Here is a 17,586-nt window from a genome sequence, read left to right as displayed (position 1 = left end):
TAGATCTTTAAACATATGCAGATGTTGGCCAACATGAAGTTTCAAAAGCCATTTTTTAAGATGTTAATTCAAAGGAAAGTAAAAAAAAAATCCACATTGAAATTTATGGTTGATGATAACATTGAGAAAAATAAAATATGATCATGTGGCTTCTGCTTCTTAAAGGAAGATAGTACTGTATCTACTTTGGGAAATGTTGCTTGCAATGGGAAATATATTGATATAATATTTTTATAACATTCACTGAGATTCTGCTGCGGGTGAACTTGACTATACTGTTCATCTCAACAGCCAACTTGCTTTTGAATTGTTTTTAAGGATTTGAAAAACCTTAAAATTTAAGGATTTTGGCTGAAAATTGAATTACTTTACTGTCACCTTTCACGGCAAATTTGCATTCTCAATATTTATTAAATCTATTTCAGGATGCTTATTTTCAAAAAAACATTTCCAGCTTGTCTAGAGAAGTAAGCAAATTTTCCAGGATCAAAAAGGCATTGGAAAACTTTAACTTTACAATTTACTGGATGTTTTTGAATAAGTAAGTATTTGGATTTGAAATACAAATATTTTTTAAATATTAACTGCTTCAAGCAGTCTGTTAATGGGGGGAATTAAATATAAAATTAATTAAGTAATAAGAAAGATTGAACATAAAAAGCTTATTGAAAACAGTAGCTTAAATAAATGGTTCAAAGAGCTTAGTTACTTATGTTAACCAGAGTAAGAATTAAACACTTCTCAACTGGGAGGTATAATAATTTATTCAGAATTTCAGTTTCTTTGGATCTTTTGCAGTTAGGGTAGGGGAAATATGTCAAGCTTGTTACAATTCTAAATATATTTGAACTGTGATATTTCATTTTTATTTAAAACTTCTTACATTATGTTTCAAATGCTATACGTTGCACATGAAATCAGGAACTGTCATGTCTGGGTTGCAAAAATAAAGATAACTACAGATAACTAGGTAGTAGGAGTGAGACTTTTTTTCCCATTCTTTTACTGCTATCTAGTAGCCATCTAAATTTGGCTTGTCTAGATATGGTATATCTATGTAAAAGCCAGAATTTTCAAAATGTTTACTATGACTTACCAGATTGCTGATTTATACAGAAATTGTTTTACTAGATTATAAGTAGCTTAATGGAATCCAGTTTGATATAGTAATTAAATTTACTGGACTAGAACTGGGAAACTATGTGTTCTAGTCCTTAGCATGAAGCCACTAAGGAGTGCCTTAGAACACTAGTTATTCTCCATAGTGTAGAAATGGGAGGTGCCAGGCTGGGTTATTCTATGCTCTAGCTCAGTGGTTCTCAACCTGTGGGTCGGGACCCCTTTGGGGGTCAAATGACCCTTTCACAGGGGTCGCCTAAGACCATCGGAAAACACATATTTTCAATGGTTTTAGGAATAATTTTATGGTTGGGGGTCACCACAACATGAGGAACTGTATTAAAGGGTCGCAGCATTAGGAAGGTTGAGAACCACTGCTCAAGCTCTATGGACACTGAGTTGAAACTTCTGAAGGTCCGCCTCCCTGGTGATGTTCCTTCAGTTTTTTTCAACTCAGCTCAGCTATGGACGCATTTCTTAGCTCCAGAGCTTAGAATTGAGCTTAGAATCCCTTGCTTTTGCTATCCTAAAAAGTCATGGTTTTTCTCAGTTCTTAGATTACAATTTATGCTTTGGTTCAGAGAAACAGTTCAGTTCCTGGCTTACAGGAGTTGCTTTTTTAATTGAGCCCTGCTTTGCAAGAGGAGATGATAGAGCACTGGGCTTAGTCATTCAATAACATCTTGCTTTCTTTTATTTAGAACATATTTAAATAAATTAATAAAAGAAAGATGGTACTTTGAAAAATAATTTAAAAAATAATCAGATGATGTTATAGTGAAACTGCTTTCTCTTTTTGTAACAGTTTTTCTGGAAGGCCAGAAGGTAGCTGAAAATTGGCGTTGTCTGACCCTACGACTGGTTTATAAGGGCTATCACAATGGCAACTGGCCTAGCCAATGTAGGAAGCTCTTTTGGAGGTCCATCTAATTCTCTGGTGTCTAGATCTAAGTTCCAGAGTACCTCCATAGAAGATGATGATGATGTTGTGTTTGTTGAACCTGTACAACCTCCACAAATCTCTACACCCTTAATAACAGACCACAGAAATGTTTTTAATTCATCCAGTAATGAAGAGCAACATGGAAATGACCCTAAAATATCAGCTCCGTCAAAAGACATGAGCGCTCAGAAGGGAAGTATAACTGAAACTATTATTATTGATGATGAAGAAGACATTGAAACAAATCAGGGACAAGAGAGAAATGATTCCAGTTTCAATGAAAGAAGATTTCCAGAGGGTAAAAACAGAACCAATGAAATGGAATTCTCAACATCCAGTTTTTCAAGAAGTAAGGTAAATGCAGGAATAGGTAATAGTGGAATAACCACAGAACCAGACTCTGAAATTCAAATAGCTAATGTTACTACATTAGAAAGAGGTATGAGCTCTGTGAGTGTTGGCCGTTTAGAAAATACTGAAGGGCGTGACATGAACTTAATGATAACACATGTAACATCACTACAGAATACCAACTTGGGAGATGTATCTAACGGACTGCAGTCAAGTAATTTTGGTGTTAATATACAAACATACACCCCATCTTTAACTTCACAGACCAAGACTGGTGTAGGACCTTTCAATCCCGGTAGAATGAACGTAGCTGGTGATGTCTTTCAGAATGGAGAATCTGCAACTCATCATAATCCAGGTAGGTTGTATCTTTATGTATATTTTTATTCTAAGACTTGAAAATTCTCATAAAGCAAATTGTATTCTAAGTTCTTTTGAAACTATTTTCGTGCAATTTTATAAAATAACATTGTACGTTGCTTGAAAGGTTAATTTAAATCACACTTCTATAATAAAAGTGCTTTAAACAGTTAATATTTATTGAGTACAATTATCTGGAATTTTGGGGCCTTTAAAAGAATTCCTATCTTTGGGGGCTGATAAGCAAATTAAATATCTTGAGTATTGTGGATTCCTTTATAATAAGGCAACCATGAGGATGTAGTTAGATAGATGTTCCAATGTTATGTGTTATATAATATAGGTTAAATATTGGAATAAGTATGTTCCAATATTTGACGAGCTGTCAATGAGAAGAGTGGGACAACCTATTTTCCAAAGCATCCGAAGACCAGACAAGGAACAATGGATGGAAACTGATCAGAGAGAGATTCAACCTAGAAATAAGGAGAAATTTTCAGACAGTGAGAACAATCAACCAATGGAACAGCTTGCCTTCAGAAGTTGTAGGTGCTTCATCACTGGAGGCTTTCAAGAAGAGACTGGACAGCCACTTGTCAGAAATGGTACAGGGTCTCCTACTTGAGCAGGGGATTAGACTAGATGACCTATAAATCCCTTCTAAGTCTTCTAAGAATGTCTATATTGTGCAGAAAGCAAAAGTGTGAAATTAAAAGAAAAGTAATTTAACATAGAATCTAAGAAAAATTTTTTGGATGGGTCTCAGTTGTAAAACAGAAAATTATTTAAACTCTTCTAAAAGTAAGCTTGAGAGAGATAAGTTTACTGAGAAATTGATTTAACAGGAGTAGAACTGAAGCTGAACACCACGCACCACAATCCTGTATTTATCTTCCCAAAGCATAAAAATGATGATTTTTTATTTTATTTCTTTATTAAATTTGTTTGCCAATCATTTTGCCTGTCTTATAAAAATATACTCAAGACGAACATTACCACATGCACCTGGAACAGCAAAACCATTCTTTATTTCCCAAGGGAGCACTTCTCAACACTTTTCCTCCCTTGCATCCCAAGGTATGCTCAGTTCTCCTACTTAACATTTTTGTACTTTTACTGGCAATTCCCATTAGAAACTGTCTGGCATTTTTAAGAATGAAAGATTGCATTGGAATCTGGCAACCTGCTTTGCAAACTTCTTTTTTTAGCTGGGTAATTTGAAGTACAATCAGTAACTATTATGTAGGCTATCTACTGTAAGATTAAGCTGAATATTCTCAGCATTCTTTCCATTTGAATAAGCATTAAATATATTTGGGGAAAATCTGTCAAGTTATAATTTTGTTAATAAACATGAAATGAAACCATACTTGTCTAAATGTTTACATATAAAACAGTGACAGTGGCAATCGCAGAGATTTGCAGTAGGATTGAGCAGTGGGAATTAGGGAATGTGCTCACTCAAATTAATCGCCATTGAATTACTGTCCAGTGGTAGCACAATTTATTGTGGTACTTTGTAGTTTTACTTTTGAGTTGTACTTTTAGCAAATTGTCAGGCTGTATACAAATTTAATAATTTATTTGCATTATTTATAAACCATTGTTTAATAAAATTTCTTACTATTTATAACAAAAATAGTCTACATGGAAAGCCAAGAAATTATTTTTAAATTTATATGGTGTCCCTTCTAACGACTGGGTAGTTTACAGAGAAGAACAATGTAAAAAACAAGACAAAAGAACAATGATGGCAAGCATAACAAACCTGGCAAGAAACAGAAAGGAGAGTTGTTAGGCCTGAAGAGCTGGTTCTTTAAGACCCTTTAAAAAAGCAGTATTGCCAGTTTAAATTTGGAGTGGGGAGGGGGCTCATTCCAGATTTTGTATGTTGTTAAAATAAAGCCTATTTATAATGCAAGCTTTTGTGTCATTTATCTGACATCTATAGCTTCATTTTGAGATAAGTATATGATTGAAAATATTTGGTTTAAAAAGATCTATACGGAAACCAGTGGTGCTTGAAAAAAAGAATGTTAGCTTAAGAAATAAAAAAATAATATTTCTTATATCCATGTACTAAGCATAGCAGTGTCTCTATTTAATTAGTAATCTTGTTCACTAATGGCTGAATTTTCAGTATTGAACTGTTCATATCTAGGGTGGATAAAAATCTATGATTTTTTTTAAATTAAAAAAATTTAAATCAGATTTTTTTAAATTAAATTTATTTTAATAAAATGCTTTTGAAGTAAAAATTATCTAAAGATAGTTTTCTATTTAAGATATATTAATAATTTAGTTTATTCAGCATGAAATGGAGTTTAGTTACGTAGCAGGAGGCTGTATATTCTGCAATATTGGGACTTGTTGAGTTAACAGCAGGTCAGAGGAGAAGCCGCTATGGGACAGAGATGACAGTTGCTTTTTAAAAATTATGATTTTTAAAATCATAATTTTTTACTAGTGATTTAAATCGTGATTTAAATAGACTTGATTTAAATCAAATGCACCCTGTTTGTAACACTTGGGTTTTGATGTGCTTCCTGACAATTTCTACATTCCTTTGTGAGAGCTACATGTATTTTGATATAGTCATATATGTGTTAAATGCCTGCCGTGTATCTGATTCTTCTCTGAAATACTTTGAATCACAGCCAGCATATTGATAAGGGTTTCCCTGCTCTGTAGCATAAGCTACCATTATTGTTACCTCTTAGCATTCTCTCTTACCTGGGGTTCATATCAGGCCTGGTTTTATAAAGCATGATTACAATCCATACCATGCAGTTACAGATCGTGAAACCTCACTTATCTCAAAAAGATACAAGGAAAAAGAAGAAAATTGGATCTTTACCAGAATTAAAAATACAAAATAAGAATAAAGCATTGGAGCACTTCTCCTCAAAGCTGTGGAAATAACTGTCATGTTTTGATGATTGCACCTATAGCAGTTGTAGCTACATTCTCAAAGGGGCTATTGATAATGCTTTGCTTAGTGTTGTTTTGCAAACCCTAATAGTACACTTACAGGGTTGCAGTGAAGGTTCCGGCTAATTTTTGAGCTTGATGCTATTCTCCATCAATTGTTGAAGGTCATATACTTCCTTTTCCAATGCATTTCCCATCAGTAGGATCTCAGCTTTGAGCAACATTTGCCACTTTCCTCTGCTGTGCGCGTCCTCATTTTCAGTGTGATGGAAGTAAACATGAAGGAAGCATTAAGGTCAGAATAATGAAGATGCCAGGAATAATTGGGGGTAGAGATTGGATGTTAATTTTTGCATGTGCACAAAATAGAGACCTCAGTGTGCCAAAAACTGTAGATATGTGATAACATTTGGATATGTCTAGTTTAATGAAAAGAAGGACTAGGGGGTGACATGATAGCAGTGTTCCAATATCTCAGGGGCTGCCACAAAGAAGGAGTCAAGCTATTCTCCAAAGCACCTGAGGGCAGGACAAGAAGCAATGGATGGAAACTAATCAAGGAGAGAAGCAACCTAAGGAGAAATTTCCTGACAGTTAGGACAATTAATCAGTGGAACAACTTGCCTCCAGAAGTTGTGAATACTCCAACACTGGAAGTTTTTAAGAAGATATTGGATAACCATTTTTCTGAAGTGGTGTAGGGTTTCCTGCCTAAGCAGAGGGTTGGACTAGAAGACCTCCAAGATCCCTTCCAACTCCGTTATTCTATTCTATTTACTTTGCCTAATGTGGGTTCATGTCTACAGTTATCAACTTCAGAAACCATAGGAAAAAATGCAGTTTTCACACGTGTATTTTTTTTTCAGTGCATTCACATAGAAACTTTCCAATGTTTCATGAGCATCACTAGCTTTTAAATAACATTCTTTAGGACAGGTGTATGATATCTGCATTACTTTTTTGCATGATTGTTTGATCGTTTTGCAAATATAGCAAAATAATTTGTGAAAACATCACTGAAGATGTGATGTTACTGAGTTGATCATTACTAGAAGTTAAAAAGATGAAAATAGAACTGTATTTTTGTCACATGAATAGAATTTGACTGCATTATCAATTGTTATGCGAGAAAGTGCAATACTGAATACAGGAACCAAAATTTCTGGAATGTAATCAATGGCAGAAAATGCTGCCAAAGCAATGGTTTTTCATAGAAGATAAAAATAACCTTGAAAGCTAGAGATTGGAGTTGTGGATATGGTTAATAAAAGGGATATGTATCAAATAGACAGTGTTCTAGCTCACACAACAAAACTGCACCAGTTGAAAAGTTTTGCCTAAATGTTTTAAGTTTTAGGTTGTGTTCTGTTGGAACAAAATTCAGGACAGTTCAAGTGTTCTGTCAGAATAGAACTGGAAATGTTTTGAGTCTCCTGGCCATCAATGAGAACTTCAGATCAGCTTCCATTCAATAGTTTCTTATCTCAGATAGGCAAGGTAGTAATTTATATAAGTGTTGCCGATTAATCAGATTGTAAAAAAATTAGTCAACAATATGATTGTGTAATATTTTTGGAACATTACAATGAATTCCCAAGAGAAAATAAGTTTGTTGTCATCAACTGTTATCCAAAAAGTTATCTTCATACTGTCTTCAACCAAAAGAAAAGAAAAAAAAAAAAAAAGGCCTTTTAAATTATTTCACATTTTTATACCCTATTCTTTGGATATATTTATTTATTTGGTAAATTTATATGCTATCCATCTCACTTTGAAAAGTACTGTAAATATATATGCCAAAGAGAACACTTGAAGTTTATCTAGCTTATATAGGCTTTGGGTTATTTTTTTTTATTTTATTTTTTTGTTATCTGTTCAAGTGAAGCCCACCAAAAGAAATTGTTTTCATTTTCCTGATACTTTTGCTTCCATATACTAATAGCTGATAGTTACAAAAATAAAAAGGGAGGTATTGATGTTTTTTTAACTATATGAGTAATATTAATGTAAGAGCATACACAGTGCTACATGCGTAAATCAACATTAAAAAAATCTCAAGAAAATGAATATTCTTTATATATGTACCATCTCAATGGTAATATCAGTACTCTGTTAACCTGCCTACAAAATATTTGACTAAACTCAAAATTGATGGGACTCAGTTATTAAGTTACATAAATGAGAATGAAATTAACATGCTACACATGTTAACATGAACTGCAGTTGCAGAGATATAAAAAATGTACCTCAAGTCAAAAGGTATTCCCAAAAGCAGATAGCTAACACTGAATTATGGAAAGTATGTTCAAGTTAAAATAAAAATAATAATTTGATTTGTAGTTTAAAATCCTCTGCTGCTACTCAAGGTAAGTATTCATTACTTGTATATAATACAGACACGGAATGTAAACAATATAAGATGCTTTTCAGATACTAATTATTCCTTTGTAAGATGTGGTAAGACACTAGGGAAGTAGACAAACTTGAAACTTATTGGGAAATTGACAGCCCTTATTTCAATTATTGAAATTAAAATGTAAACCTTTATCCTTTTTCTTAAACTAAGGCTTGGAAGATGTTTGTTTTACATGACCAATAAATCATTCCCATGTTGCCCTTATTTTCTCAGGCCATTGTCAAAACTAATGTCATTGTTTAACTTTGTAGTATGTTAAATTTGGACAAGAACTTCATAGGAACAATTCATATTTTAAAAGTTTTTGAAAAGTTGATTTAAACAGTAATATGCTCAAAGGTACCAGAGTTTATAATTTTCCATTGCAATTTGGCTAAGTATTTTTTTTAAAAAATAGGGCTATATAAAAATTACTGCAGTTCAATTCACTGTTCAACAGTTAAACAATTTCTGTAGTTTTTACCTGCACTAGCAATGCAATACTGTGCTTTACTGCAGATTAATGCCAGTTTATTGCCATTGTAAACTTCCTAAAGCTGTTTACTTAACTTCCAGTTTCTTCATTTTGTATTTTTAAGATTCCTGGATATCTCAGTCAGCTTCATTTCCAAGGAATCAGAAGCAACCAGGTGTAGATTCCTTATCCCCTGTGGCATCTCTTCCCAAACAAGTCTTCCAACCACCTGCACAACAGCAACCTTCAAAACAGGTTAAAGTTACATGCGCTAATTGCAAAAAGCCTTTGCAGAAGGGCCAGACTGCATATCAGCGGAAAGGATCTGTTCATCTTTTTTGTTCTACTACTTGCCTTTCATCATTTTCACATAAACCAGCTCCAAAGAAACTCTGTGTTATGTGCAAAAAGTAAGGATTTTTCTTATTTCTTGATCACATTTATTAATGTGTGCTGCTATAGTGCTGTTAATTGTTCTAATAACTCTGTGAAATCCATTTTATTATTTAAGAGACAACTGAGATATTTTTCTTTATGTTCTTTCATCATTTGTTTGCATAGTAATATAGTCCTGGGCAAAGATTAAGAATGATTAAGAAGGCTTAGTTAAGTTTGTTATTGGTTAGTAATAATTTGCTGTAATTGCTATTGTCTGTTCTGACATTTGGTGGGAATTAAAATTAATAGTGAATGTAGACATAAGCATAAGTGCATAAGCCAAAAGTACCCTGTTTTAAATAAAAAAAGGGAGAAAAAACTCACATATTCTAAATGGAAATTGGTTTGCATAATGATTGAAGTAACCTAGATTTTTTGTGATAAATGTCTATAGTAAACTAATGATCATATTGGAAGTTATTTATTTTATTTCTATAGCTATCTATATCAATAAGTGATATATTAGATTAATTCTTATTTAAAACTGCTGTAATAATTGTAATGCATTCAGATTTAAAATAAAACAACTAAGTGGTTATAGAAAGTTGGGCTTTATATAAGCTTATAGATGTTCAGTCTTTGACCTTTATCTATTTAATACATATAAATAGAAAAGCAAGATCTTTTGATTTTTGGTGTTTATCAGCAATAAATAGGAAAAGCATAAAGGAATGTTGTTTGTAGTGGCATTTATTAGGTCACCATTTTTATCTCTTAATTTATCTCATTCTATCATTGTTTTCTGATTACTAATTAAAAATAATAAACATAATATTATTTGTAAAACATTGTGAAATGAAAAACTGGCTGAAAGAACACGTTCCTTTTCCAATGTCTCGATCTCAAAAGCAATGTTCCCATCTTTTTTTGATGTCAGTCATAATCAAGAATTGTCAGTGTATCAGTTCAAAAGTTGGTAACAAAACATACAGTGTGATAGTGGGAGTGTCCAAGAATGGGTTCTATGATGTCCTTTCTGCCCAGAGACTGAGTGTAAACTTGAAGCCACGCCCAGGTACCTGTCCCTCTGACTCCAGTTTCAACTCAGTCTTGCCCTAGAGAGACGTCTTTGGACAGTTGGGACATCTGGAATTCCACTCTTGGATAGGATAAGGTTATATTCATCGTTTTCAGCTTCTTGACTATTCCAGCATTGCGGAAGCAGCAGGAGCTCTCACCCTGAGTTTCCCGCCACCAGGGCTTAGCTCCCCATTATCCAGTACATGCTATCCAATTAATAGCATGAAAGGGAATAAATAGGGTTGGAGGAAGAAGGTTGTTGGGGTTTATATCTTGTTACATCAGTACAAGAAGATAAACCTATTAAAAGCTTAATAAAAGCAGGATGATAGAAATTACTTAGTATTTGACCAATTATATTTGTTTTCCTCTGTCACTTCTTTATAGTGCTTTTTAATTGCTTTTTCATTAAAAATAGAAACAGGGACTCTTGTTAGGAAGTTCCACCAGTGGTGGGTTGACCCCTGTTCGGACCAGTTCGCAAGAACTGGTAGTAAAACCGGCAGGAGGCTCCGTTCACTGACCCGGACATCATCATAGGTGATCTGCGCATGTGCAGAAGCTTCTGCACATGCACAGAAGAACGTGCGTGCGAGTGAAGCACGTAGGTGCAATGCGGACCGGTAGTAAAGGTAAGTAGAACCCACCCCTGAGTTACACTATCTTCTGGTGAGATTGAGTATTACATTCATAAAGATCTGATAGGGGTTTTTTTGAAAGAACTGAAATTTCTGAAAATAAAAAAAAACATACAATGGTTGCTGAAGTACTGAGACATAATCATTTTGTTTTTCAGAGACATAACAACAATGAAAGGAACCATTGTTGCTCAGGTTGATTCAAGTGAATCTTTCCAGGAGTTTTGCAGTACATCATGTCTGTCTTTCTATGAAGACAAACAGAATCCCTCAAAAGGAATCTTAAATAAATCAAGATGCACTATCTGTGGTAAACTAACTGAGGTTTGTTTGCTATTTTTCACTAATTTTTTCCTAAAATCAGTTTTATTTGAGTTGCTTAAGAAACTATCGATATAATTATATCATTGTTTAGAGCAGTAGTTCTCAACCTTCCTAATGCCACGACCCTTTAATACAGTTCCTCATGTTGTGGTGACCCCCAACCATAAAATTATTCCTAAAACCATTGAAAATATGTGTTTTCTGATGGTCTTAGGCGACCCCTGTGAAAGGATCGTTCGACCCCTAGAGGGGTCCTGACCCACAGATTGAGAACCACTGGTTTAGAGAAAAACTGGATTATTTAGTTAAGGTTCCCTGCTAACGGTAGATTAAATTTTATTTGATGTATCACGTTCATCGCTTGACAAATACTCATACTAAGAAGACATAAAAGTTCTATAGCTGAATGAGTAAAGCACCATACTGGTCTTTGGAAATTCTCCTGTGTACATCTACTAAGCCTTTCCCCTTCAGATTTGTTTTAAAAATGTTTTAAAAATTTCTTAATTAGAACATTTGAGCATGCAGTCCCAGCATGTGGCGCGCATGCACGCACAACACATGCACACACACACACACACACACACACACACACACACACTCACACTCTATTCTGTATCTGCAAGAATGCATGGTCTATTTTTCAGAGGGAAGAAAATCAGTTGTATACCAAAGCTGTGCTAATTGCTTGCTGTCCAAAGAAAATAAACTGTTATGGAGTAGGACTATTAGGACAAGCAGAGGTTGAGAAAGCAAATTAGCTTTATGTTTGGACATTGAAATTTAAGGGCATTCTTACATTTGTGTTTTTTTTTTAAACTCACTTTTCTTAACATCTGTGAACATCATTAATTTATGTAATTTTGTGTAACATTTTTTTAAACCAATAATTACAGGTCTATTTAATTTCTGTAGAGACTGAATATAGGGATGATAAAGCAGCATGTCCTTTGTCATTATAATCTTTATAACAGAAGGTTAGAACTGTGCAACCTCCTTTTTAACATAAGGATTTTTTAAAAATTGTTATGTATTTTGTATACAGCTAAAGTGTCTAACATCTATATTTTAAATGGCAGTGCAAGTTTCAATTTCTGAAATGGCAGATTCCAAGGTTGCTTAAACAATTAACCTAAAGTTATGCTTGAAATTCATAATTAAAATAAAAGTAGATCTTCATATAAAACTAAATTTTTGCTTTTAGATACGCCATGAAGTTAGCTTTAAAAACATGACTCATAAGTTGTGTAGTGATCACTGCTTCAATCGATATCGAATGGCAAATGGCTTAATCATGAATTGTTGTGAGCATTGTGGAGAATACCTTCCAAGTAAAGGTGCAGCAAACAATATTCTTATGGTTGATGGAGAGCCGAAAAGATTCTGTTGCCAAAGCTGTGTTAGTGAATATAAACAGGTAACTTCTACATTTATTTTTATGTAACACTTGCAAAATCTTCAGTTAGATTGTATCATTACAGTCAAGAGTTGTGCTTTTTGTTGTTAATTTAGAAGCATGTTTGCTAAAGTATGAAGACAAAATGTTGTGACTACTGATTGGAGTAGTATTTTCATAAGTTCTTTTCGCTTGGATTTATAAAGTATTGTTTTGCTTTTTACAGTAAAACACTGTTCTATAGCATTCTCTTATTCACAGTAAATGAGGTTTCATTTTTTTATCATGACCTAGAAATTATGTGTTTCATTTTAGAAATTCCCAGTTGTTTTGAAATGAATTAAAAAAAACAACCCCTACAAGTTTTGTTTGCCTGCACACATGTGTCACCAAGGATCTTGAAAGAGAAACAGTTGTTGACTTTTTCCAGATGCAATTATTATTTTGAATGTGACCCCTTTTCTGTGGATAGTTCATCTGTAACTATGAAGCTAAATTGTCACAACTAAATTTCTACAGCAGGCTCTCTAGACAACATAACCAATAATTTCCAACAATATAGGTACACTTACACTCTTAGTGTTTTTGTTTTCTCAAGTTTAGGGTGATATATTTCTGTTTTTACATCTCGGGCGGGCGGGGGATTAGTTTCAGTAGCCTGAGGTTATTCCATCCAGTTTTTCCTGCTTCCCTGTATCCCAGTTCTTTCCAAAGTATTTTCTGATCCTCAGAAGATTCTTCTCTGGAAGCACAGATTCTTGGAGGTCAGGAAAGTTTCTGTAACAGAAACTTCCTTTTGCATTGAGTGTAACCTTTGAACTTTAGGCTTGTACAATGTTTTTGCAAGATACTTTTTAGAAGATCCTATTTTAAATGAGGGATTTTCTATGTTTTTTTTAAATAAAAACCTTTAACTAGTCTTCTAAAGATACATTATAGTGAGAGAAAATACCCTAGAATTTCTGTTTTAATTTATCCTGTTCGAAATGTTGAGATGCTGCTTATATTTTTGATAATATGCAACCAGCACTTTTAGAAACATAACACAGGCCTTGTTGTTTTATTACACAGCAAAACAAAAGGGGCAAAATAGGTTATCCAAGATACTAAAAATGATAGGCATACAGAGAAGCCACGGAGAAACTTGGAGAAGCCTTGAATAAGATTTCATGAAGGAACCCAAAAGATACAAGAATAACATGCATTGCAGAAATTCCAACATGAACATGAAATGTGGTTAAATGATAACTCTGTATCTCAGTTTATTGTGACTTGTACATTTTTTTCACCTGTATAGATACTTCATGCTATTTTACCATATTATCCCATATGTTTTCAGAAGAGTGAGGTCATATGTGTAGAGGCCATTCTAAATTAGTATTTGAATCCTTGATTTTTTTTTTTTAACTTTGGGATCTATATTTGGAAGTTATATGGGATAGAATAACACATAAAATAGTTTAAATAACACATAAAATAGTTTAGTGGTAGTGGGATAAATGATTTCAGTATCTGTAAAATGGAAAGATAATAAATCATTGTATTCAGTTGTCATTAAGCACTGTTACAGTAACTTTTTTCTGGTGCTTTTTGACTTCAGTGGATAATATATTTTACCATTGCAGTGCAGTAGGGTTGTATGTCTTATAGTGAAATATAGTAGGCTTACTTTCCTTTATTGTTGCTTATTCTCAGAAGCAATTCTAATGAGTAAAATTTCTATATTTCACTATAAGCAACTGTTGGATCTTACCATACGAGAAAGTCATGAATTCCCATTGCAGTTATATTTAGGCATGTAGTTGATTTTATATGCTTCTGACATGCCCCAACGAAACAAGTGAGCATTATAGTGTATTAATAATATTTTGTGGAGATACATATATTATTCTTTTATCTCTCTATACATGAAAATCTGTTAGCTTCAAATAATTTAGTTTAGAATCATTTAATAAATCAGTGGCTCTTGTGGCTAAACTTAAATTATCTTTATGTAGGATGTAGGATAAAATCTTAGTACACTTAGATTTACGTAGTATTTTGCATAAGTTTTAATATGAGCTGAAATTTTATATAAAAATGTTAATTGCATAGGTGTTTGATTTAAAACTCAACATATCATTAGTTACAGTTAAAAACATTGTTAAAAAATGTTTAAATATTGAGAGGTTTTCAGTAATAGAATAACAGAGTGCCATTACAGGGCTATATGATTGTTTCAAAATTTTGGGCTTTATCTTGAAAATTAGTTGAAATTTCTCCTAAATACAGTAAGCTATAAAAATGCTGATTTTGCCTTTTGCTTTTATAAAAGTTGTATTAAATAGATGCACAAATATTTGATATTTATGTAGTAAGAAAAATTAGAACTGATACTCACGATATTTGTTCCTACTTAATATTTGTTAATAAATACATTTTTACAAATTACTTTTTTTGAAGTAATTGCTTGAGTTCCAACTCACTTTGGTCTTGTTCAGTTTCATTCTTGTTAGCTTTAAGAATAGCTTTCCAAACCACTGTTCTAGATTGTTTATTCTTTTTGGACTATCAGGTTTTCTTGTATTATGATTGCCATGTGAGAAAAATGCTCAGATGTTTGCAAACTAAAGCATACTTCATTCTGCATTTGACATGGTTATACAGGAATGTATGAGAAGTAAGGGCAGCACTGCTTTTTAGCCAGTGGGATTGTACACACTACATATCATTGACCATTTTCTCAATGACACCGTAGAGTTGTAGACCAAATAAGGTATTTCTCTGTTTTTCTGTGAAGCCATACTGAAATGCCAAAAGGAGTTGAGTTTTAATTTAATTTTTCTGAGAAATGACCAAAGATTTAGTATGGTCTCAAGGACCAACTTTATAAGCATCAGTCCATCCAATTTAAGCATTAGGCCATCCAATTTAGAAATGTGCATTTTGATAGTTGGCTGATTCTAGTTTTTGAGGGAACTAGAACTTCCTTTTTTCCCCTTTGTCGTAGTTATTGTTCACTGAATAAATGAGGGTATCAACTCTAGTTTAAGAATTTGAAAAGGGAAATAATTACTTACGGGTAGTCCTCATTTAACATTGGCAATTTGGACCAGAATTTCCATTACTAAGTGATGTAGTTGTAAGCGCAATGTCATGTAGTGACATTCAATCATGGGTCATTAAGCAAAGACATTCCATTTGCAATCTCCGATCAGACTTGCTTGTAAGAAGCAGACAAAGAAGGGTGCAAATGGCAGTCATGTGACTACAGGATGCGGCAACATCATACAAGTAGTCCTCGACTTACAACAGTTCATTTAGTGATCGTTCAAAGTTACAAAGGCAATGAAAAAAGTTACCTATGACCATTTTTCACATGTCCGTCAGTTGCAACATCTCTATGGTCATGTGATCAAAATCTGGATTCTTGGCAACTGATTCATTTAAGATGGATGCAGTGTCCTGAGATCATATGATCACCTTTTGCTACTTTCTTGCAAGCAAAGTCAATGGGGAAGCCAGATTCAGCTAACAACCTTGCAACTAATTTAACAACTGCAGTGATTCACTTAACTGTGGTAAGAAAGGTAGTAAAATGGGGAAACATTCACTTAATAAATGATTCACTTAGCAACAGAAATGTTGGATTCAATTGTGGTCATAAATTGAGAACTACCTGTAATTGCAAGCCGAGTACCTAGTGCCAGGATCATAATCAAATGACGACAGGGACACAGCAGCGATCATGAGAACAGAGATTGGTTGGAGGGTGGTTTATTTTTAAAATGAACATCTAAAGTTACTATAGTAACAAATACATGTAAATGAAATTGCAGAGATTTATTTTAAATTTAATTATCTATTTAAAACAGGGCTGTCAAACCCGTGGGCCGGATGCATCGTGCTGGCCACGACCACGCCCGGTTTAGCAAAGGGGAAAAAAGTCACGATATAGCACATGCCGCCGTGACAGCACGAGTTTGACACCCCTGATTTAAAAGAAAATGCTGTTCTTTTAAAAAATTGAAATAATATAAAGAACTTAAATTTATTATACCAGGAATTCAATTGGCCAGGTATTTTTATCTGAATTGATTATAATGAAGCCAAAATGGCACCAAAAATATTGGTTAATGTTAGGGCTAAATGTTTTATTTAAGGCAAGATTTGCGTAGACAGGAAAAAAAATTGGCAGATATATGTTTGGTTACTTCGTCCTATTTTATCAGTGAAGTTAGACTTACTAAGTATCCTTCCTATGAACAGTTTTGAAAGTCCAGGACAAAATCTAGGAATCTTTGAGAAAAAGCAATATAGGCACCCTTACTTTACTAGGTATTAATATTGGATACTGTACTGAATGAATTCCTTTAAAAATTGTGCTCAGCTCCTTTTCCTTTTGGTTTTTAGGACATTTTTCTTAGTCAAGTTTTGTTTAAATTGTTTAGTGGTTACATTTAACAATTTAATTTGTTGATTTTTTTAGAAACGTACCATATTGTAGTACTTTTACAGTAAGCATCCTTTGAGTGCTTCTACCCCAAAGATAGACTAGAACTCCTGGTAAAAGTTTGCCTGACTATAAATCTTTCCAATGTTAAAATGGATAAACTTTGGGATGGAGGGGAAAAAAAAGAAATGTGGAAATGATACTGAAACATTTTTGTAGCCATATTTATTTTATTCATTATTTGAATTTTGTAGCTCCTCCAAAAGCTATGGAATATGATAGTACTTCATAAATCATATACTCTATGTTTTAGTATGGCAAGTCTTTAGCAACTATGGGCAATATAGTGAGTATGCATGTCTGCTTAAATACATTTTCATAATTCAGGAAACATATTTTACATAATACTTAGAATACATAAGTTATACATGTGAATAAAAAAGACATTATAGATTCGAGAACATAGTTTTTAATAATTTGTTGGCAAGCTGATGGATTACTGGTCTAACTTGGAATGAAATATATATAATTTTATTATTTACATGCTGAAGCGTTCATGATCCTTGTAAAACAAATATTAATACCAATAAAAATTTGGGGAAATGTTGATGTGAACATTTTTTTCTCACTGTTTTGGAAAAGACATGTTGAAAAATAATAGAAACAAAAATAGATTTTTAAACAAAAAGTTTTGTTTAAACAAAAAATATGGTAATAATATTTTGCATAATTTGATTTGATCCTAAAATCATCATGTTGGTATA

At 33.2% G+C, this 17,586-nt stretch overlaps 1 protein-coding gene across 2 annotated transcripts in view; it reads left to right on the top strand.

Moving 5' to 3' along the window:
• ZMYM2 (zinc finger MYM-type containing 2) overlaps positions 1-17,586 on the top strand; it is an 80,314-nt gene that overhangs the window by 11,116 nt on the left and 51,612 nt on the right. Inside the window, exons 2-7 of one of the 2 annotated variants that reach the window (XM_070942845.1) lie at positions 426-541; positions 1,925-2,416; positions 2,678-2,771; positions 8,699-8,984; positions 10,829-10,994; positions 12,199-12,411. In XM_070942845.1, coding sequence (XP_070798946.1) covers positions 2,000-2,416; positions 2,678-2,771; positions 8,699-8,984; positions 10,829-10,994; positions 12,199-12,411 — 1,176 coding nt within the window. In that variant the 5' untranslated portion in view covers positions 426-541; positions 1,925-1,999. Of the gene's footprint in view, positions 1-425; positions 542-1,924; positions 2,772-8,698; positions 8,985-10,828; positions 10,995-12,198; positions 12,412-17,586 lie in introns of both variants that reach the window. The other variant, XM_070942846.1, reaches the window with a different exon arrangement.

Source organism: Pituophis catenifer, unplaced genomic scaffold, assembly GCF_029215685.1.
Source record: "Pituophis catenifer annectens isolate HBS135680 unplaced genomic scaffold, rPitCat1.0.hap2 SCAF_4, whole genome shotgun sequence".
Lineage (NCBI taxonomy): Eukaryota > Metazoa > Chordata > Lepidosauria > Squamata > Colubridae > Pituophis > Pituophis catenifer.
This window is presented reverse-complemented; position numbering and strand designations above follow the sequence as displayed.